This window comes from Armigeres subalbatus, unplaced genomic scaffold, assembly GCF_024139115.2.
Source record: "Armigeres subalbatus isolate Guangzhou_Male unplaced genomic scaffold, GZ_Asu_2 Contig656, whole genome shotgun sequence".
Lineage (NCBI taxonomy): Eukaryota > Metazoa > Arthropoda > Insecta > Diptera > Culicidae > Armigeres > Armigeres subalbatus.
Window position 1 is genome coordinate 82,514 of NW_026943431.1, and position 24,002 is coordinate 106,515.

The window sequence follows — 24,002 nt, forward strand, 5'->3', positions numbered from 1 at the left end:
CACGACCCTCTGTACGCAAGACTGGTGGTTTAAACAGCTAATCTACGAAGGACCTCCGTCGGCCTTCGCAACCTAACGGCTACTGAATAAGCTCGAGATTCCCAAATTGGACGCATAGTCAAATCATTTGCAATCCATTTGTCAAGCCAACACATCCACATGTGTATAGTACACGTTCACATTAGAGGAGCGTGAGTACTTAGAATATCTGGCGGCTACACACATTCTCCATCAGCAACTGTACTGATCAAGTGAGGTTATGTGAGCTATTTGCCAGTCGGTCGTCAAGCTCAGACACGACCGCATTGCGTAGGCAAGAGCACGCAACTCAGGTCCAGTTCAATCAATTATTGTTCGCTCTTTGTACAGTCTTCTCTGAAAATGTTGCTTCAAATAACGTTTCATATGTAGCGTTTATTCAAATGCTTTTACAGAGGATGAAACATGCGCAACGCATTGTTATCTTAAAGCGGATCAATATAAATTAAAAAGAACTCATCTCATAGTGTTTGTCTCACCTTCCGCGTTTAAAAGCCAACCACGGCGGACACCCGTCCGATCAGCTTCGACATGCTGGGATTGATGTCCTTAGCAAGAGCTTTTTGCATTTGCTTGATCGCGCTGGTAGCTGCAATGTCGCATAGAGACCTCATCCCCACCGAAGCTTGGGGTCTTGCCCAGCTTTGAGCTGAGAATTTTCAGCACCTGCTTCTTGTCCTTGATGTTTTCCTTGTTGATCAGCTGGTAGCAGGTGTCCAAAATTGAATCCACCTCTACGACGTCGTCGTTCCGTTCGTAGTTGAACTCACTTGGCCCGCAGCGGGACAGGAAGCGCAGGATGTTAACCTCTCCACATATCGGAACATATGCCGTTGGAGAAGTGATCATTTCGGTATAGGTACCCACTTAAAATAATGCACACGATCATAACAATTCGATGTTATTGAATAGAACTTCGGCTTACCATTTTTCCAGATGAGGGTCACCTTGATACGTGGAAGATTGTCCAGTTTCGGGTCGAAGCCGGTAATTTGCATTTGGAAATTCAGGGCCTCTTCGCTGAGTTTGGGTACTGTTGAATGTGTGAAGCAATCCACTTGCAAATTTAAGCGATCGATCCATAGCTTCTTCAGCGCCAGTAATCCGTAGGGAATATTTTCGGGACTTGCATTAACTACGAAGTCTTGTAAGAAGGAAGTCTGCAAACAATAAATATGATATAGGCGAATAAAGTGGAAAAGGTCAGATGTTACTTACATTGATAGGTTCAATTTTCTTGGTTTGCGATTTACTCTGGGAGTTAGTCTTCGAGGATGGATTCTGGGCATTCGGTTGGGGTGGTTTACTGCACAATTTCAGATCTGTCCGCATTAGGACCAGCTGCTGACGCAATTCAGTTAATTGTTTCAAGATTTTTTCTTGCTTAGCCGCTAGTGCTTGCATTTCTGGAAGATCTTCCTACAGGGGAGATGAAAGTAATTTACTGTTCAATCCATTTGGAACGAATAACAACTGCAACATCGAAAGCAAAAGAAATGTCCCACTATCGTTTATCGGAAGGAAGATTAGCTTATTGCAAAAGAAAAATCATCAATAAGAATCCTGATGATCATTGTTGATTAGGAAGAGAAACAAAAATACAGAAAGGCGATTACAGTAAGAAGTGTTCTACAAAACCTTGAGGAGTAACATCTTAATTTTTACGGATAAATGATCCATAAATACCGTGCTGCTTTGGGCCGCCGTGGCTACGCCATCGCCGTGTTGGATGACTGGTTTCATAGCGTACATGCAGGTCGGTAGTTCGACGTGGACCGGTTTCAGGATTGGTTTCAAATCGTACATTTTCTTTTATAATCAACGGAAGCTGGTTACTTTCAAAGTTTCGTATTCGTTTCGGTGATCGGTTAGAAGCCGGAGTGTCTTGTCACACAAGTTTTAACACTGAAACAGGTTGTTGTTAATGAAACACTAAAAATATACGGCATTTTACCATTTTACTTGAAAATTATCAATTTTTCTTCACGACAGCGGCTCCGAGCTCGGAAAATCTTTCACGTTTCGCACTGCGGTTTGACAGATGTTTGCAATTTGTAACGAAATGTCACAGGAGAGGGGTTCGTCCATATTATCGAACAAAGCATTATACCGACATAATAGTAACGTAATGTAACATTGTTTAAAAATAACAAAAATAACGTATTGTCGGCGTAGCACCGTTAGAATTCGGAAGTCGGGACTCCCGAATCGAACTTTCTTCCGAAGTTTTAAATATATTTATTGTTAGTTTATATGCTTATAAACGTTTCAAAAGTTATCAATGTATGAATCTTATGTACGAAAACGTTTCAAACACAATTGCAAGTATTGTTACATTAGAGAAATATGTTGATGTATTGTATCCTCAGTGTTGATACAATATGTGCAACCATCAAGAAACAATGTATCCTATATTGTATACCGTACATTTTATGGTAATTCAATTGTTTACACTACCCAAGTAACCATTAAGCCGTTAAAATCGACTTTATTTCGGCTCTATAGTCGCAATAAATCCCTGTCAACAGAGCTAATAAGACTTAAAATATTCTTTAGTGCTGCTCAGAAGCCGCTTTTGGCGAATTATTTGGCTGATATAGTGCTTGCCCCTACCTATTTTTTCACGCCTATGCCAAAATGTCAAAATTTTTAGACGAGTTGGAACGGAACGAAAAAAAATGAAATGGAAAATACTTGTTTATATTCTAATGCGTTCTTTCTCTTTTATTCCTATTGGAGATTAAATTTTTTTTGCTAATTCAATTTAACTCCGGGCTTGAACGCTTGGAGCTGTGTATGATGCTTTTTGTTTAGATTGATCGCTTACTTTACCATCTGATCCAACACGGATCTGCATAGATGTATTGTTTGGAAGGAATAAAAAGCAGAAGGATTTCATCTGCCTCTGCATCAAGGGCGAGAAGCGTTGAAAATGACGGAGGAAAATAATACATTGATTCAGTAATTAATTAAAGACGGATTTGTTTGTATTTAAGAAACCCAAATGTAAGAAACATTTTCTGGCATTTTCCATGCAATATGATGGTGATTTGGCTGCAGATTATTATTGTGGATTTACTTGACCAATGAATTCGAAGGTCGGTTCACTTGCCTATTTTAAACGTTCCCTTTTCCAGCAAGGTTTGCCAAACTCAATAAATGTTTGATAGATTACCTTGTTTTTTTCTCCTTGTCTATCAAAACAGATGTCAAAACATCGGAAAAAGAAAGAGAAGTCCGAGGGAAACCACAAAACGCACATGGCAGACTTGTCAGTTTTGACAGATTTTACTATGAAGACGGGTGTGAAGGTGAAAACGGCGATTTAAACGACCGTTCAAGGAGCGACTATTTCGAACGGTCGGGTCCAATAGGGAAATCCACGTACAATATTCATCATTGGAACAATATTTAAAAGCATACACGACTGATCTTCAGAAAAAATGTTTCTAATGCGAGTAAAAGAGACAGGTTATAAAATTCTAGGTGTGATTGTTATTGATTCTACTAAAACGTCATAGATATTACATAAACTACATAAACTATCTACATAAACGTCATAGATTCTACCAAAACGTCATAGATTCTACCAAAACGTCATAGACATTGGCAATAATAATTCCCTTATTAGGCTTGAATCCACAGGGCTTATATCAAAGCGTTATATACCGATATACGGCTTCTTTTGATGCTCGAAGTTTATACGGCTGATTAGCACTTGAAAATCGTATATACAGCTTATAGGCACTGAAATGTTGTTATATGGTTTATATAATGCTTAATAAAGTGCTTAATGGTTACCTGGGTATTGAACCAATAGTACATTTTTATCCGGGTATGGACTGGATTTGGATTGGATTTGATTTAGATTTGGATTAGAATTGCATTTTATTAGATTTGGATTTGGAACGGATTTAGATAGAATTTGGATCAGATTTGAATTAGATTTTGATTGGATTGGATTTGGAATGGATGTTGAACGGATTTGGATTAAATGTGGAACGGATTTGGATTGGATTTGGATTGGATTTGGATTGGATTTGGATTGGATTTGGATTGGATTTAGATTGGATTAGGATTGGATGTTGATTGGAATTGTATTGAATGTGGCTTGGATTTTTTATTGGAATTGGATTGAATTTGGATTGGATTTGAATTGTTTTGATTGCATTGTATTTGACAAAATCTTAAAATTTATTGTTCTCCTTTCACTAGATAGATCAAAATCTAATGGCTGTGATAGATTTTTGGGACAAAATGGAGACAAAAGTATGAATCAAGATTCGTCTTTCGCAACCCATCATTGATCAGCCCATGACCTCCTTTTAGTTGGGCCTCCACTGGTTGCGTCATGGCCCAACTAAAAAGCAACCGTACGTCAAAATTCAACGTAAACACGGAAAACGGGATTGGGTGTCACTGGACATCACTTGTGTTCAAGTCGAAATACACGTGATCAAATGGCTGTCAGTTGGCCCACCTAACAAAACCGAATTAGTTAGTTGGGTCGAGATCGTGGCCGGTCGTGGCCCAATCAGCGAATCGTGACTGTACTGTATTCATCTTGTTCTATGGGCTAGGTAGGAGATCCGGATGAATGCTGTCATCAGAGAAAAAGTAGAATCACTAAAATTTACCACGGCAAGATATAGCCAAAGGAATTCAAAATAATTTTAAAAACTACAAGCTGATTTTTTTTTGAAATTGGTTTATTGCACGAGATTAGAAATTCAATAAACCTACATCATGAACCAACATCAAAAATAGTATACTTTTTCCGGGATCAATAGACCTGTGCAGGAGTTCATCAAATGGATTTCGATGGATTTTGACATTTGAGCGGGTCGTCTTCTCGAACAAAAGTTCATTTTGCGTTCATTATGCGACCCGCTCAAACGTCATAATTTCTTGGGGGAGTTCATTTTGCGTTAGTCTATTCGAGTAAAACATTTATTATCATGAACAATCAAGTAAATATATGTAAAATGTAGATAATCAAAAGTCTAACAAGGTGCTTAAAATTATTCATTAGAAATACTAGAATAAGAGATCGGCGAAGACGCCATCTTGTTTCCAATCGAACCGTCAAAAGCGGTTCCATTTCGACTTGTTTACTTTTTGCACCCATAAGAAGCAAGCAAAAAGTTCAAGTGCTGCCAGTATCATTTTCACGATTTCATGCATTTTCATACGTTTTTTCGACAGTTTTTCACTCCGCTGGTCTCTGGTTATAGGGTTGCTATTATTCATAGAATTTCATCCCATATCTCGCTGTGGAATTTTTTTCGTGATTCTATACTTTTTTCTTTTTTGCCATTTTTCCTAGCGTATTAAATCAGCGATACATCTCCCGCATAGATATGGACCATATTTGGAACTTCACTTATGTGGTTTACAATCATTTGTAACTGTTTATGTACATCTACACAAATTGTGTGTCGAAACAATAAATGAACATTACCTTGAATGGTTTTGACATTATAAGATAAGGTTATTTGGCAATTAACAATATGGGTAAAGGGTTGTTAAGTTAGGTTACCATAAAAAACTGGCAATTTTCTCGAACAAATTTTTCGTCTCATTCTATATCAAATGGTTGAGATACGTTCCACGTTTGGCGAGGTAGAACCTTATGACTTAATGGTAAGTGATAGTTGGAGGATACATCGCGTACGATCGAATGCACCCCGGTAATGAATAAAGAAAATAAAAACAAAAAAAAGGAGAAAAACATCTCAATTCAAGTAGACACACAGAGAAAAAAAAAGTTGGGATTCCAACATTTTCTAATTTCATTTTAAAAGTATGTGAAATGTGGTACTTTTAAAAGCTAAAACTTTTTAGTCAAATGTGAAATTGAATAAATTGAAAGTTTTTCTTCAGATTAAAATTGTGATTTTTACAGTGAGTGCACTCAAATCAAAATTTGTAGAATAGTCAACTTAACTTTCATATTATGCATCTCTGGCAACACGGACAACGAAAATAATGAAACTGGCAGCTTAGCTGACCTGTCATTATTGAAAATAAGAAACAAAAAAGTTTACTCAACGTTTGTGCTAAAGACCGAAATAGAAGTTTGTTTGTGGTGCGGCTTTTTAGTTTAATTTTAATTGGGATTCATGTATTTCAGAGAACAGCATGTAAAGTGACACTATGTTGACCCTGTTCCTGTACCATCCGAGAAAGAATTAGGAAACCGGTGTCATTTGCGGCATGTGTCTGAAGAAACGATATGGGAGGTTTTCCCGTGAAGGTAAGCATGTAAAAAAATGCTTCAATTTTAGATACTTCCGCATACCCACTATTACTGGACTAGTGGTCACCTACAACCAGCTTCTGAAGCCTACGAAATTTAAGTTTTTCCGGGTGTTTTTACTTTCAGGTTAGATTCGCAACATCATCATCATCATCATCAATCACCAGAATATCAGAGACCATCCAGCACATCGGCTTTATGATTCCTCAAGTTTTCAAAAGTTTTCAATTATAAAACATGTGAAAATGTGTACAGTCTTTTAATGAAATGAATAAAATAAAGTAATAAAATGGAATCAAAATGATAAAATATAAATTTGTAGAATTTTATTTTGAAAAAACGATTAAAAATGCTCTTGTGAAATTGAGAATGATCACAACTTGTTGATTTGAAAGTATCAATAGTTAATTCTAATGCAAAATGCACATGTCGATTTAAGAAGAAATTGTTATTTTGAAAAGGTAGCTCTTGCCAAAACTTTTGCTGAGATGACATTTTTCTAATGGTAAATTTAACAGTTGTATACTTTCTACTGAAAATCACTAACTAATTTTCTTGATTTTACCAACGTTTCTTTGGTTTTTACCAACGATTTTTTTTTGTGTGCAACAACATTAATGCTCTGATAAAATATTGTATTAGCCAAATAAATCACATCAAATAAAAAAATATCACATCGTCTGGCCATCACGTCTGTGGTTAAAGAACGGCAAAGTTTTCAATGGTTATAGCCCGTATCAGATTACAGAAGAGCACGGATGGTAATGCCTCCACCAGTAGATTTCCTGTTCGGATGTACATCATGTGCACCCAGATATACATCGTGTGAGAACTCGAATCTGTAGGCAAAACAAACAAATTATCGTATGTTTGGTTTCAATACATATTAGCTATACCATAATACTTACTGTGATTCATAATATTTGCGCATTATGTTTGCTTTATTATTTCGATGTAGATCTAAAATGATAAAATCATTATTTAATTAGTAAGTAAATACTTTAAAATGGATATAATCAGTGCTAATTACCTCTAAATCGACGGAAAGATGAACTGTTAATCGCACTTGAAACAGTTTCTTTTCATCAGTATGACAAATCCTTCTGCAGAACATGTTTACACATCTACAAAAGCACCATTACGGCAGAACTTTAATAGATAATGTGTCTTTAAATTTAAACTATAAATTTATTTGAATGTTTGTGTGATATTGTTTTGATCTCACTTTCGCTGTCAACAGTACGCAATCATGAATGGAACGTATAACATAACTTTAACATCATGAGAAATGTTCATTAAATATTTTGATACGATCTAACACCAAAATTAAATTTGATTGAAAACATATAGAAAAGTTTAATAACTTTATGTGGTACATTCAATGTATAACATGAACTTAGATAGTTGTTATATAGAGTACATGATGGGAAGGCATGAATAGTTCAATAATCAAATAACAATTACAGAAACATTGACCGTTCCATATGAATTTTATCAAAGGTTATAACAGAACAATAAACAGTTTTTTACTATGCGGGCTGTTAAGCGTTACGCTCGCGATCTGTGTCTTTTCATTCATTTTCCTTTTTGAACGAACTGCCGAAGTTTGACTAATGAGCGAGAACACGCTAAGCCTCAGCTACTCAAAATTGAGTCGAATTCGACTCATTTTGGTTAAAAACGGGACAACCCAAAAATTGAGTAAACACAATTTTACTCAATTTTGAGTAAAGCGTTATGAACGGCATAATGAGTAAATGATGCTCATGGGATTGTGGAATGAATTTGCTTACATTTGACTCAGTGGTTGAAACGATTTTATTCATAACCTCTCGTAACCTCGCTCGTAACATCCTGTACGGAATAATTGTTTACGGCTATTTATTAGGCATTTCAGTCTCGCTTTGGATGAAACCATACAATTATGTTATCTTCTGCTGACTTTTGATCCTTATTGGATCTTTTTTCAAATAGAAGCACACCGTTGTTTTTCATCCAAGATGAGACTGAAATGTTAAATAAATCACCGTAAAACATTCTTTCGCACGAAAATCACTTTTTATTTATTACCGGGGAACTCATGTGGTATGCATGGCAGCTGAACTGTTGTACATCGGGTACACATGGCTAATTCACTCCTTTCTGTTGAAGAAGGAATCACCGCCTAATTGTAAATGTTGTGGTACAGTGTTGGACGTCCGGCACCTTATTCTCGACTGCAGGAAGTATTCCGAAACACGAAGGCTACTGAATAGGGTGTCCCAAAATTGGACAAAGTCTGGGATTTTGGGGGCTCAACCTTCAAATGAAAGCTTAGGGTAAAACAAAAGAAAAATTGTTCTACGACAACTCTGGGAAATGACGTTTAGGGGTGGCCCCGACGCGTTTTATGAAAAAAGTGCATTTTTTATAGGTAACATCGAAAATACCGGTATATCGGAAAGAAATTCGATGAAACCCATCCATTTTATATTTTTTACATTTAACTTAGGGTCTATACTTTATGGTAAAACTTTGATACCGCATGTTTTAGCTCTATATATTTTTCACTGATGCTTTGAATCCCCAAAAATGAGGAATTTTTCTTAATATTTTTTTATTAATGCATCCAAAACGGGTATCCATCATAATGCTTTCGAAACTAGATATACATAGAAAGATGGGGAATTTTATAACGAATATTTTGCTAAAAATAGCAACCTTCTATCTCTACCCGTTTGAAAGTTATTCACGATTTACTGCAGCTTGGAAAAAGACTTTTTGAAATTTCTGATCATAATACCTGGATCATGTTTAAGTAAAAAACGCCTACTTTTCCATACCAACCAAATGAGCGCTTTAGTAACCAATATAGTATTCATATGAGTTGCATAAAATTGATTTTAATACTTATTTGAGTGTTATAATGGAAACCCAACGATGGACCAGCAGTAACATGACTGACTACAAATTGTTCAGTTAGTCTGGGTGAGTATTCAAATAGATTGATGAATATGGTTTCAAAACTACCCATAGGTAGGTTCAGTTTTCGTGTCATGGTTTGTCGGGCTGTGCAATGTCTCCCGCTTACATGGAAATTAGTTGTTTTGTGGCCTTCTTGATGTTTTGCAAGAACGATCATGTGAAGCAAATCCAACTAGATCATTTTTGATATCGATTTGTCATATTTTACGCCATATTGAAGCTCATTTTTACGCCATTGCAAAAAATAGTGTGTAGCAACTAATTGCAAAACTCGATTTTATCAGCACTCGTAGTATTTATCACATTCGGCAAGCCTCGTTGGATAAACGTACAACCATGCTGATTAAATAATCTTTTGCAACTAGTTACACAAATTACTATTATCATTATTATTTTTATACTGCATATTGAAATATTTGGCATCTTCCATCTACGGAATCTCTGGAAATAGAGAACAATCTACACTAATTACGAATTATTTTGCCTACCAATACTGAATACAATGATAAATTGATTGCATCGATAAATCGGGACCAAAATGATCCAGCCGGATTAACTTCACATGATCGTTCTTGCAAAAAAATCAAGATGGTTACAAAACAACTAATTTCCATGTTATCGAGAAACATTGCACAGCTCGACAAACCTTGACACGAAAACTGAACCTACCTATGGGTAGTTTTGAAACCATATTCATCGATCTATTTGAGCACTCATCCAGACTAACTGAACAATTTGTAGTCAGTCATGTTACTGCTGGTCCATCGTTGGGTTTCCATTATAACACTCAAATAAGTATTAAAATCAATTTTATGCAACTCATATGAATGCTATATTGGTTATTAAAGCACTCATTTGGTTGGTATGGAAAAGTAGACGTTTTTTTACTTAAACATGATCCAGGTATTATGATCCGAAATTTCAAAAAGTCTTTCCAAGCTGCAGTAAATCGTGAATAACTTTTAAACGGATAGAGATAGAAGGTTACTATTTTTAGCAAAATATTCGTTATAAAATTCCCCACCTTTCTATGTATATCTAGTTTCGAAAGCATTATGATGGATACCCGTTTTAGATGCATTAATAAAAAAATATTAAGAAAAATTCATCATTTTTGGGCATTTAAAGCATCAGTGAAAAATATATAGAGCTAAAACATGCGGTATCAAAGTTTTACCATAAAGTATAGACCCTAAGTTAAATGTAAAAAATATAAAATGGATGGGTTTCATCGAATTTCTTTCCGATATACCGGTATTTTCGATGTTACCTATAAAAAAATGCACTTTTTTCATAAAACGCGTCGGGGCCACCCCTAAACGTCATTTCCCAGAGTTGTCGTAGAACAATTTTTCTTTTGTTATACCCTAAGCTTTCATTTGAAGGTTGAGCCCCCAAAATCCCAGACTTGGTCCAATTTAGGGACACCCTACTACTGAACTGTTCCCACGTAAACAAAATGGAAAATGCTTCAAATTTGTGATTTTTCAGATCTCCGAAATTTAAATTCGAACAACACGATTTTACTCAAAATCGAGTCATCTTATTATTACAAAGTATACTGAGTAAAATAACCTCAAACGCCCAAAACAGATTTACTCAATGTTTGTCTTCTCTACACTGAGAGAAACGGCATGGTAATGCCTACCATATCAAAGGTAAAATTAAAAACATTTTACCACTTGATTTTGGTAGAACGCAAAAGGTACTTGAAATTACTACAGAGTACGGTCAATTTTACTATGCCTTCTTGAGTATAGATATGTAGGAGATTTTACCATTTTCTAGCAGTTGTTACTATGCACACGTGAACTCAAACGTAGTAAATTTAAACATGTAGCAAGGTTCCTATTCACCATGCTCTCATGATTGCATATTAGTCTCTGCAGCTTTCATTATTTCATAAATGTGTAAACAAATAAACATAAAAACGCATATTTATCTAGAAACAATCATTTTATTTCTGATCAATTTCTAACAGTACAAAGAGAAGTTCAATTTAATTTAAATTTGGACGGCAGCAGCACTCTCAGCAAAGCATTCTCCCGTAATCATGTTTTCAAAGATCGGATTCTGCTCACCTTTTTGCATTCCATTAAGGGTTTTGGAAGGAAAATTTAATACTGCGATGTGCAGTACATATATGTTGGATTTGTAATAAACTTGCACTCAGAATGCTGACTCCTTTAGCGCTGCGGTCGTCCAAATTCAATTGTCGCACCGATAATAAACCTGAGCCTGATCGAAAATATAGGAATTTGATACGGAAGGAACGGGAACACCACGTACAACGGTTTCGATTCACTTTCTGAAATTATGAAACATTTTATTAGTTATTTTACTTGCTTTAAGCCAAATGTACTTACCAAAATGAATATATCCTTGGTAAAAATATTTGAAATAATATGTACAACAGTAATGTTTAAGTTCTTTCCGTGAAGACAGAGGATAGTAATGAGGGCGAGAAAAACTTTGACAGCTGTCGTACTCGCAGCGGTAAAGTTGCAGTTGAATTTACCATGGAGACGAACTGTACAAGAAAGTCAATCCACATAGTAACGTGGACAATATTGTGGCAACCAGTAAAAATATTGGGGTTGAGTTTACCATTATCATGCATGGTAAACTTAAACAGAACTGTATGTTTTATGTTACCATATATTTTTTATCAGTGTATGGAGACGGCAAAAAAGAGTCAATATTAGCCAGGCACTGAGTAGTTGATTGTTAGCGTGTACACGCTAAGCCTCAGCTACTCAAAATTGAGTCGAATTCGACTCATTTTGGTTAAAAACGGGACAACCCAAAAATTGAGTAAACACTATTTTACTCAATTTTGAAATCAACGATTATGAACGGCATAATGAGTAAATGATGCTCATGGGATTGTGGAATGAATTTGCTTACATTTGACTCAGTGGTTGAAACGATTTTATTCATAACCTCTCGTAACATCCTGTACAGAATACTTGTTTACGGCGATTTATTAGGCATTTCAGTCTCGCTTTGGATAAACCATACAATTAAGTTATCTTCTTCTGACTTTTGATCCTTATTGGATCTTTTTCAAATAGAAGCACACCGTTGTTTTTCATCCAAGATGAGACTGAAATCGAGACTGAAATGCTAAATAAATCACCGTAAAATATTCTTTCGCACGAAAATCACTTTTTATTTATTACCGGGGAACTCATGTGAGCTGAACTGTTCAAATGCGAACAGTTTTTATTTTTTCTAAAACGCTCATTTGCCAAATATAAATCGCTCGCGTCTGATGAACTGTTCCCACGTAAACAAAATGAAAAATGCTTCAAATTGTGATTTTTCAGATCTTCGAAATTTAAATTCGAACAACACGATTTTACTCAAAATCGAGTCATCTTAATATTACAAAATATACTGAGTAAAATAACCTCAAACGCCCAAAACAGATTTACTCAATGTTTGTCTTCTCTATGGAGATAGCAAAAATGAGTCAATATTAGCCAGGCACTGAGTAGTTGATTTTTAGCGTGTACACGCTAAAATCAACTACTCAATGCCTGAACATTTTCAAAGTGAGATAAATGTTACTAAAAAACATTTCAGTACAAATGATCGTTCGCTCAATTACAGTCAGAGGCATTAGCATCAAACAATGATTATGATTAAGTCAGAAGACAAACATTGATGGAAATCTGTTTTGGGCGTTTGAGGTTATTTTACTCCAGTATACTTTGTAATAATAAGATGACTCGATTTTTGAGTAAAATCGTGTTGTTCAATTTAAATTTCGGAGATCTGAAAAATCACAAATTTGAAGCATTTTCCATTTTTGTTTGCATTACGTGAGAACAGTTCAGTAGTAGGGTGTCCCTAAATTGGACCAAGTCACAGGATTTTGGGGCTCAACCTTCAAATGAAAGAAGGTATAACAAAAGAAAAATTGTTCTACGACAACTCTGGGAAATGACGTTTAGGGGTGGCTGACGCGTTTTTATGAAAAAAGTGCATTTTTTATAGGTAACATCGAAAATACCGGTATATCGGAAAGAAATTCGATGTAACCCATCCATTTATATTTTTACATTTAACTTAGGGTCTATACTTTATGGTAAAACTTTGATACCGCATGTTTTAGCTCTATATATTTTCACTGATGCTTTAAATGCCCAAAAATGATGAATTTTTCTTAATATTTTTTATTAATGCATCTAAAACGGGTATCATCATAATGCTTTCGAAACTAGATATACATACATATAACGAATATTTTGCTAAAAATAGCAACCTTCTATCTCTATCCGTTTAAAAGTTATTCACGATTTACTGCAGCTTGGAAAAAGACTTTTTGAAATTTCGGATCATAATACCTGGATCATGTTTAAGTAAAAAAACGCCTACTTTTCCATACCAACCAAATGAGTGCTTTAATAACCAATATAGCATTCATATGAGTTGCATAAAATTGATTTTAATACTTATTTGAGTGTTATAATGGAAACCCAACGATGGACCAGCAGTAACATGACTGACTACAAATTGTTCAGTTAGTCTGGATGAGTGCTCAAATAGATGGATGAATATGGTTTCAAAACTACCCATAGGTAGGTTCAGTTTTCGTGTCATGGTTTGTCGAGCTGTGCAATGTTTCTCGATAACATGGAAATTAGTTGTTTTGTAACCATCTTGATTTTTTGCAAGAACGATCATGTGAAGTTAATCCGGCTGGATCATTTTGGTCCCGATTTATCGATGCAATCAATTTATCATTGTATTCAGTATTGGTAGGCAAAATAGTTCGTAATTAGTGTAGATTGTTCTTATTTCCAGAGATTCCGTAGATGGAAGATGCCAAATATTTCAATATGCATTATAAAATAATAATGATAATAGTAATTTGTGTAACTAGTTGCAAAAAGATTATTTAATCAGCATGGTTGTACGTTTATCCAACGAGGCTTGCCGAATGAGATAAATACTACGAGTGCTGATAAAATCGAGTTTTGCAATTAGTTGCACACACTATTTTTTGCAATGGCGTAAATGAGCTTCAATATGGCGTAAAATATGACAAATCGATATCAAAATGATCTAGTTGGATTTGCTTCACATGATCGTTCTTGCAAAAAATCAAGATGGTCACAAAACAACTAATTTCCATGTTATCGAGAAACATTGCACAGCTCGACAAACCATGACACGAAAACTGAACCTCCCTATGGGTAGTTTTGAAACCATATTCATCAATCTATTTGAATACTCACCCCAGACTAACTGAACAATTTGTAGTCAGTCATGTTACTGCTGGTCCATCGTTGGGTTTCCATTATAACACTCAAATAAGTATTAAAATCAATTTTATGCAACTCATATGAATACTATATTGGTTACTAAAGCGCCCATTTAGTTGGTATGGAAAAGTAGGCGTTTTTCTACTTAAACATGATCCAGGTATTATGATCCGAAATTTCAAAAAGTCTTTTTCCAAGCTGCAGTAAATCGTGAATAACTTTTAAACGGATAGAGATAGAAGGTTGCTATTTTTAGCAAAATATTCGTTATAAAATTCCCCATCTTTCTATGTATATCTAGTTTCGAAAGCATTATGATGGATACCCGTTTGGATGTATCTATAAAAAATATTAAGAAAAATTCATCATTTTTGGGCATTTAAAGCATCAGTGAAAAATATATAGAGCTAAAACATGCGGTATCAAAGTTTTACCATAAAGTATAGACCCTAAGTTAAATGTAAAAAATATAAAATGGATGGGTTTCATCGAATTTCTTTCCGATATACCGGTATTTTCGATGCTACCTATAAAAAATACACTTTTCATAAAACGCGTCAGGGCCACCTAAACGTCATTTCCCAGAGTTGTCGTAGAACAATTTTTCTTTTGTTTTACCCTAAGCTTTCATTTGAAGGTTGAGCCCCCAAAATCCCAGACTTTGTCCAATTTTGGGACACCCTATTCAGTAGCCTTCGTGTTTCGGAATACTTCCTGCAGTCGAGAATAAGGTGCCGGACGTCCAACACTGTACCACAACATTTACAATTAGGCGGTGATTCCTTCTTCAACAGAAAGGAGTGAATTAGCCATGTGTACCCGATGTACAACAGTTCAGCTGCCATGCATACCACATGAGTTCCCCGGTAATAAATAAAAAGTGATTTTCGTGCGAAAGAATGTTTTACGGTGATTTATTTAACATTTCAGTCTCATCTTGGATGAAAACAGCAGTGTGCTTCTATTTGAAAAAGATCCAATAAGGATCAAAAGTCAGCAGAAGATAACATAATTGTATGGTTTCATCCAAAGCGAGACTGAAATGCCTAATAAATAGCCGTAAACAATTATTCCGTACAGGATGTTACGAGCGAGGTTACGAGAGGTTATGAATAAAATCGTTTCAACCACTGAGTCAAATGTAAGCAAATCCATTCCACAATCCCATGATCATCATTTATTATTTATGCCGTTTATAGCGCTTTAATCAAATTTGAGTAAAATAGTGTTCACTCAATATTTGACATGTCCCTTTTTTGACAAAAATAAGTTGAAGTCGACACAATTTTGAGTAGCTGAGGCTTAGCGTGTAGCGTGTAATGAATCAGCGAAGCGCTCGGCTCGCGTTCGTTGCTGGTTGTTGAATCGAAGTTGAAGGCTCAGGTGCCAAAAGCAGCAATTTTACCTCTCCTAGTTTAAGTGCTTTTTCCGTCCAAAAAATCGAACTAAAATTGTTAAATTAATGTGCATCTCGTAACTGCCATGAGTCTCCAGCTAATTCTAATATTTCTGGTGGCTTTCAGTAAAGGTAAGTAACGAAAATTCCTTATTCAAAGTTCACATTAGAGACACGCCCTCCGTCGTCGTCCCTCATCTTTATGCTGTTGATGTTTTTGAACCGCATCAAGACGAACGCACATAGGAGCAAGTGGTTGAAATTAGTGGCTGAAATTAAATCATTTGAAGCTACATATTTCCTAATTTTCAAGAAGCAGAGGCTTTGTTTGGGGTTAGTTAAATCATAGTTTTTTTTTCGAGTGGATTTTTTTTTGTAAAATCAATATTGTAGAGTTTAATCCTTTCGTTCCCCTTATTTTTGTAATATGTGATTTGTTTATTTATCTTATAGAATAAACCTGTTAGTCCAGACTTTAAATCGGGTCAAGGTGTGAGTGTCCTCAATTATTTACTTCGAGATTGTATATTTATTAAACTAGAGACCGTATCTATAAAGATTTTACCTTTAAAGATTGAGCTGGCACTGCAGTAGAGACCTGCGATTTCGCCAAAGAGATTAATGTTTTCTTGTACCAGAAAAAGATTCTGTCCAGGTATAATGTTCTGACTCTATTATTGTTAACCTCCCCAAGGATATAATGTGAAAAAACCACGTGATTATTTTCAATCAATTGTAAACATTTATACCGAATTACTTTAGACCCAAATATGGCACGATACACGATATGCCTAAATGGTATTTAGATAAAATTTAAACCATATAAAATAAGAAAAAACAAATGCAATTTATCCAGGGTTTGTTTTTGCACACTTATGAAACTCGTTGCCGGGTCGAAGAGAATTCGGTCTTATGAATGAGCGCAGTTCTTCATGCCTCAGAGACCTCCTATAGTGTTATATACCAATCGACTCAGCTCAAAGAGCTGAGCAAATGTTCGTCTGTCCGTGTGTATGTATGTGTGTGCACAAAAGCTAAGAAAAACATTAGACAACTTTTCATATAGTAATCCTTAGCCGATTTTCTTGCAACAAGTTTCATTCTACGGGGGGCAAAGCCTCATAGATCACTAATGAATTTTATATCGATCGACCGTTGCGTTTGAAAGTTATAAAGAAAATGGTATATCGAACCATATTAACGTCATATAAGGTTGGTGTCTTGACTAAATACGAGGAAGGCAGTATTACCACTCGGTGAATTAAGTTGGGTTTTTCGTATTGATACTGTTGTACTGCATATGAAATATGTTAAAAAATATTTTCTTATCCTAACATTTTTAATGGATGAAGTCATAAGCCAAAAGTATTTCCCATACTAGATCTCATATATAATTATGCTTTGATAGCGTCAAAAGATGTTTTTTAATGTAAATTCTGTTTCAATATTTTGCCCGAAAAATCAAACCAATTACTCATATGTGAGCAATCTGCATAACGAAACACCTTATCACACATATGACTACTCCCTTGATTCATTCTATAAATCTCAATTATTTTTAGCATAACTAGCTTATAAAGTCCAGAATCGCACATCGTTGTTCCGATATCATACAATAAATCATTCCCCAATCTTCAATTACAGCCACCGTTCACGGCCAGAAGAGCTGCGACATTCCCAAAGTCCTCCAGGGCACCTGGTTCAGCTGGGAGGTAGGCGAACCGACAACGACCACAATCGACGAGTGGAGCTACGAACGGTTGGGCCCCAAGCAGGGCCGCATACGGAGTGAGTGCGTCGCCAGTACCCGGAACGGGTCCGATCACACCCTGATCTTCAAGGGCAGCGAGTGCTACACTTGCGTTAAGGCGTTTCCGCGTACGTTGAACGTGTTTGAGAAGTTTGAGAGTAAGTAGTGTTGTGGGTGATATTGATAATGGATAATGTATGCAATTGTGTCATTTTCTACTTTGTAGCACCCTGCGTGACGTTAGAGCGCAGTGAAAAACCTACGATAGACCGGATTTGTAGGGGACTGAGACAGGATCAACAGCTGATTACACTGTTCAATAAAAATTTTGTTCCTATAAGTTGCCGATCATCGCTGGAAGGAGTCTGGCATTTTGCTTATCAGGTGAGTGCTTTATAGCGGAGTTAGCTGTTGCTGTTGGTTTCTAAACGGGTTTTATCAATTTAAAGGAGCGTTTTATGGTTAGGGTAGTGGAAATATTTGTAAATTTTCAAAATGAAATAATAAGAAATTGATAATAGAAAATGCAGTTTATGGCGATGTTAATTTTTGTCGTCAAAATGGGTTATTTCAAATTTAACCCGACTTCTCTTCCATTTCTTCGCAGAATCGATTCCGCTTTACTGGAGAATGTGACAACCCAGACGCCAAAATCCAGTCATGTCAAACGCCCGGAACGCAGTTCTTGATTCAGAACCAGAAATTCAACATCACCTATCGGCAGTGCCAAGGCATGGCCGGCACCTTCAACGGGGTGGTCGAGTTCAGTTGTCTTGGTGATTGGTTTATCGGAAAGAACCACTACTTTGCCGTAGTCAATACCAAGGAATCTCGAGAGGATGAGAAGTATCGCTGCTTCCTGAAGAACCGCGACGACGATCTGTACATCGGTGCATCGATTACGGCCGAATGCAATACACTGAAAACGGTGGAAAAATCTCCGGAACGTTACCGAGTCACACCGGTTAAGTCTGAGGTGGTGGAGCCGGGCTGCAGATTCCCGCAAAATTTCACCGGGGAGTGGATCAACACGGCCAACATTGATGCAGAAGTCGTCATAAATGAAACTCATATCATTGAGACGTACTATCCTGATCGGGCTCGTTATAGACGGACGATCTATGTGTGTCGAGAGCAACGTGACACCCGAATTATGATGGCTCGGTTGACGGTAGACGGTTGCCAGAAGGATTACATCTGCTTCGATTTTGTTCCTCGGCATCACAACGTGATTCGCTACCGTAAAGGAATTGCAGTTATCAAAAACGCTTTCAGCACCGTTTGCTCGTGGGTGCAGTTTCCCAACAAGGAACAGTGGCGTTACGATTTGTTCCTTTCAGCGAAACCGGTCCCAGTACGATGCCCTGTCGCAGGTAAATTCAACTTCACCCAACAAGGCGAATCCCCCTTCAAGACTCGTATTCTCGGTGGTGTCACGCTAAGTCCTCGTCCGGATATTCGATGCAAGCAAAACATTTCAGACTTCTCCGTCTGCGATACAGATCAAAAGGAAATGGCTATCGATGCCAATTACTGCCTCTCGGTAGATCACCTTGGACGTCCGGTTGATATCTACAGTGATCCAGATTACCGGATGAAGTGCATTGGCTACTGGCAGGAGAATCTCAAATCCTACTTGATCACATACGACGACCTGGATCCCTTATCCAAGTATCGCTGCTGGGTTTACCAGCGCGCCGATTTAAATCGAATCCTGATGTCGCAAGCGGTTGGTGCGTTTTGTAATGTGAAGCAGGACGTTACCTCGTGGAACTATACCGAAGGGGCGGTAGTTTCCGTAGATATGACCGAATACGAGCGAGAACGGGATCAATGTCCGATGCACTTTGACGACGGATCGAACCCATGGGAAGCGACGGAAAACTACATCAAGGTGTTTCCTTGGTTGATATACAGAAGTGCCACCAGTGCAATCGATGGAACGGTAAATGCGTTTCTAGTGACAATGGCCGCTTTGTTACTAAAGCTTCTCTTCTAGAACTAGCCGTCGACATTTTAGGAAAGGAAGAATTCTCAAAAACTATTTTAATACGATTTATTTGCGGAAGCAGGTAAGTAAAGTTGTCTCATTGCTATTTCATAAAGTAACATTAGATGTAAAGTAACATGTCCGTCCACACTGATCATAAACATCACGATTATGATCAACCACTCAGTGCCTTAAATAATGTACGACACATTCAAGTTGAATTGGGTCGGAAAATAGTTGAGGTAAATTGTGAGCATTTAAAAGACATTATTTTTCAAAATTGTTTTGAAATGTAGTACATTATTCTGTTGTAATATATCTCTACTAGATGTTTAAAATGATGAATAAATTTTACAAATTTCAAAATAGTCATTTATGATAGCATATTTACTAACAGTTGAGAAATGATTCCGATATTCAGCAATGTTTGTGAAATTGCGCAAGGTTAACAAAGGTGAAAAGAGGAAACAAGAATAAAAGAAATAAAACAAGAAATTTTAACATTCAACACTTGGCAGTTGAAGGGTTTTCTAAACAGAAGCTGGATGAGTGTGGCGATTGGACTTCGGATAATTGATACGCACAGTACGACGGTTCGAAAGTCTCTGTTGATTTAATGAAATGAAACTTAACTGGTAACCTAACATGTGGGAAATGGCATGCAAGAAATGCAGAAAGGACGCGCGATATTATTTTTAAAACATTCAAACGAAAACATGTGGTAGCAGTTAAAATGTTTGGACACAAGGAACCCTCGAGCATCCTCCTATTCTGGATAGGGATGAATGACCGCCTGAGTTAATATCCCTCAAAAACAAACCATCATCATCCTATTCTGGACCCAATGCGACCACATAGTTAGATTCATAGAGCAATCTGTTCCTGGTGATCGACGTTTTTTAAAAGGTCGACTACGGTACCTAATTGATACGCACAGTACGACGCTTTGAAAGTGTCTGTTCATTCAATGAAATGAAACTTAACTTGTATCCTAACATGTGGAAATGGCTTGCAAGCAATGCAGAAAGGACGCGCGATATTATTTTGGAAACATCCAAACGAAAACATGTGGTCGCAGTTAAAATGTTTGGATCACGGAAGATTCGAGCACCCTCCTAGTCTGGACCCAATGCGACCACCTCTAGTGAGACTCACTGAGCAATCTGTGTCTGGTGATCGACGTTTTTTTAAAGCTCAACTACGGTACCTAAACGGCACGGCAAATGCTGGGTAAAGCGTACCATTGGTACTTCGCGTACCTGAAGGAATAAAATAGACCCCATCTCGCGGTCCTTGGCCTCTTACCCAGCAACTCCTATCCCTACCTCCCCGCGGTGCTGGCCGGGATACGAGCAACCTTAGGGAAGATCGGGTAACCAACCCCGGTGGGAACTATGGTCGTATGCTGACAGGGAAGGGGGGGAGGATGGTTGCTCATCTCCGGAGGTGCAAATCTTACTGAGCGTCTGTTCTCCATGTTAGGGACGGCTGATCATCGTCCGAGTGCCAGCGAGGGACTCCAAGTGAAACTGTGCACCATGGTCATCCGGAAATTTAGGGGGTTTGGTGTCAGGCCCTGCAAGCCAGCCTTTAAAAATCTTAAGCAACGAACAATCAACAAGAGAGTACGGACCGGAACCATCGGCGAAGACCACTGCGACGAAAAGGGACTAGCGATTGGAAACTCGGTTCGTGGAACTGCAAATCTCTCAACTTCATCGGGAGCACACGCATACTCGCCGATGTGCTCAAGGACCGTGGATTCGGCATCGTAGCGCTGCAGGAGGTTTGTTGGAAGGGATCAATGGTGCGAACGTTTAGAGGTAATCATACCATCTACCAGAGCTGCGGCAACACACACGAGCTGGGAACAGCTTTCATAGTGATGGGCGATATGCAAAGGCGCGTGATCGGGTGGTGGCCGATCAATGAAAGAATGTGCAGGTTGAGGATCAAAGGCCGGTTCTTCAACTTCAGCATAATCAACGTCCATAGCCCACACTTCGGAAGCACTGATGATGATAAGGACGCATTCTACGCGCAGCTGGAACGTGAGTACGACAGCTGCCCAAGCCACGACGTCAAAATCATCATAGGAGATTTGAACGCTCAGGTTGGCCAAGAGGAGGAGTTTAGACCGACTATTGGAAAGTTCAGTGCTCACCGGCTGACGAACGAAAACGGCCTACGACTAATTGATTTCGCCGCCTCCAAGAATATGGCCATTCGTAGCACCTACTTCCAACACAGCCTCCCGTATCGGTACACCTGGAGATCACCATTGCAGACAGAATCACAAATCGACCACGTTCTGATTGATGGACGGCACTTCTCCGACATTATCGACGTCAGGACATATCGTGGCGCTAACATCGACTCTGACCACTATCTGGTGATGGTTAAACTGCGCCCAAAACTATCCGTCATCAACAATGTTCGGTACCGACGACCGCCGCGGTACGACCTAGAGCGACTGAAGCAACCTGATGTCGCCACTGCATACGCGCAGCATCTCGAGACAGCGTTGCCGGAAGAGGGTGAGCTCGATGGGCCCCTCTTGAGGACTGCTGGAATACAGTCAAAGCAGCCATTAACGACGCAGCGGAGAACAACGTCGGGTATATGGGTCGAAGTCGACAGAACGATTGGTTCGACGAAGAGTGCAGACAGATTCTGGAGGAGAAGGACGCAGCGCGGGCGGTCGCGCTGCAGCAAGGTACCCGGCAGAACGTGGAACGTTATAGACGGAAGCGGAGACAGCAGACCCGCCTTTTCAGGAGAAGAAACGCCGCCTGGAAGAAGCGGAGTGCGAGGAGATGGAACAGCTGTGCCGTTCTCAAGAAACACGCAAGTTCTACCAGAAGCTCAACGCATCCCGCAAAGGCTTCGTGCCGCGAGCCGAAATGTGCCGGGATAAGGATGGGAGCATCTTGACGGACGAACGTGTGGTGATCGAAAGGTGGAAGCAGCACTACGAGGAACATCTGAATGGCGCTGAGAGTACAGGCAGTGAAAGTCAAGGCAGCGGAGGAGATGACTACGTCAGTTCAGCGGACGATGGAAGCCAACCAGCCCCCACCTTGAGGGAAGTTAAGGATGCCATTCAACAGCTAAAGACAAACAAAGCCGCTGGTAAGGATGATATCGGAGCTGAGCTCATCAAGATGGGCCCGGAAAAGCTGGCCACTTGCCTGCACAAACTGATAGTCAGAATCTGGGAAACCGAACAGCTACCGGAGAAAGGCGACAAACTGGAGTGTGAGAACTTTCGAGCGATCACCATCCTTAATGCCGCCTACAAAGTGATATCCCAGATCATCTTCCGTCGTCTGTCACCATTAGTGAACGAGTTTGTGGGAAGTTATCAAGCCGGCTTCGTTGACGGCCGCTCGACAACGGACCAGATCTTTACTGTACGGCAAATCCTTCAAAAATGCCGTGAATACCAGGTCCCAACGCACCATCTGTTCGTTGATTTCAAGGCGGCATACGACAGTATAGACCGCGTAGAGCTATGGAAAATTATGGACGAGAACAGCTTCCCTGGGAAGCTTACCAGACTGATCAAAGCAACGGTGGATGGTGTGCAAAACTGTGTGAAGATTTCGGGCGAACACTCCAGTTCGTTCGAATCGCGCCGGGGACTAAGACAAGGTGATGGACTTTCGTGCCTGTTGTTCAACATTGCGCTAGAAGGTGTTATGCGGAGAGCCGGGTGCAACAGCCGGGGTACGATTTTCAACAGATCCAGTCAATTTATTTGCTTCGCGGATGACATGGACATTGTCGGCCGAACATTTGCAAAGGTTGCAGAACTGTACACCCGCCTGAAACGTGAAGCAACAAAAGTTGGACTGGTGGTGAATGCGTCAAAGACAAAGTACATGCTTGTGGGCGGAACCGAGCGCGACAGGGCCCGCCTGGGAAGCAGTGTTACGTTTGACGGGGATACCTTCGAGGTGGTCGAGGAATTCGTCTACCTCGGATCCTTGCTAACGGCTGACAACAACGTTAGTCGTGAAATACGAAGGCGCATCATCTGTGGAAGTCGGGCCTACTACGGGCTCCAGAAGAAACTGCGGTCGAAAAAGATTCGCCACCGCACCAAATGTGTCATGTACAAGACGTAATAAGACCGGTTGTCCTCTACGGACATGAAACATGGACAATGCTCGAGGAGGACTTGCAAGCACTCGGAGTATTCGAGAGACGGGTGCTTAGGACCATCTTTGGCGGTGTGCAAGAAGACGGTGTGTGGCGGCGAAGAATGAACCATGAGCTCGCCCAACTCTACGGCGAACCCAGTATCCAGAAGGTAGCTAAAGCCGGAA

The 24,002-nt window shown here is 38.8% G+C and overlaps 1 protein-coding gene, 1 long non-coding RNA gene and 1 pseudogene across 3 annotated transcripts; 1 reads left to right on the forward strand and 2 right to left on the reverse strand.

Moving 5' to 3' along the window:
- Positions 1-394: 394 nt before the first annotated feature.
- Positions 395-2,137, reverse strand: LOC134204541 (probable aminoacyl tRNA synthase complex-interacting multifunctional protein 2; annotated as a pseudogene).
- A 4,869-nt stretch (positions 2,138-7,006) lies between these two features.
- LOC134204543 (uncharacterized) lies at positions 7,007-7,522 on the reverse strand. Its single transcript, XR_009977890.1, has 3 exons — positions 7,329-7,522; positions 7,207-7,258; positions 7,007-7,137 (listed from the first exon to the last, which is right to left on the reverse strand). It is a non-coding gene; the product is annotated as an uncharacterized LOC134204543 (long non-coding RNA).
- Positions 7,523-15,861: 8,339 nt separating this feature from the next.
- LOC134204545 (uncharacterized) lies at positions 15,862-20,039 on the forward strand. 2 transcript variants are annotated; one of them, XM_062679358.1, is made up of 5 exons: positions 15,862-16,063; positions 17,576-17,839; positions 17,908-18,065; positions 18,289-19,626; positions 19,681-20,039. In XM_062679358.1, exons 1-5 carry the CDS (start codon positions 16,018-16,020, stop codon positions 19,684-19,686), a joined length of 1,812 nt encoding a protein of 603 aa, XP_062535342.1. In that variant the 5' UTR covers positions 15,862-16,017; the 3' UTR covers positions 19,687-20,039. The 2 variants fall into 2 exon arrangements, with proteins under 2 accessions (XP_062535342.1, XP_062535341.1); XM_062679357.1 differs by having other exon boundaries at positions 18,289-20,039.
- Positions 20,040-24,002: the final 3,963 nt, after the last annotated feature.

What these genes read in the sequence shown, in the direction of transcription:
- LOC134204545 (XM_062679357.1), top strand. Translation starts at nt 16,018, where the DNA reads ATGAGTCTCCAGCTAATTCTAATATTTCTGGTGGCTTTCAGTAAAG. An exon ending in TCTGGTGGCTTTCAGTAAAG is followed by an intron (nt 16,064 to 17,575) that starts GTAAGTAACGAA and finishes CTTCAATTACAG; the next exon opens with CCACCGTTCACGGCCAGAAG. An exon ending in CGTGTTTGAGAAGTTTGAGA is followed by an intron (nt 17,840 to 17,907) that starts GTAAGTAGTGTT and finishes TCTACTTTGTAG; the next exon opens with CACCCTGCGTGACGTTAGAG.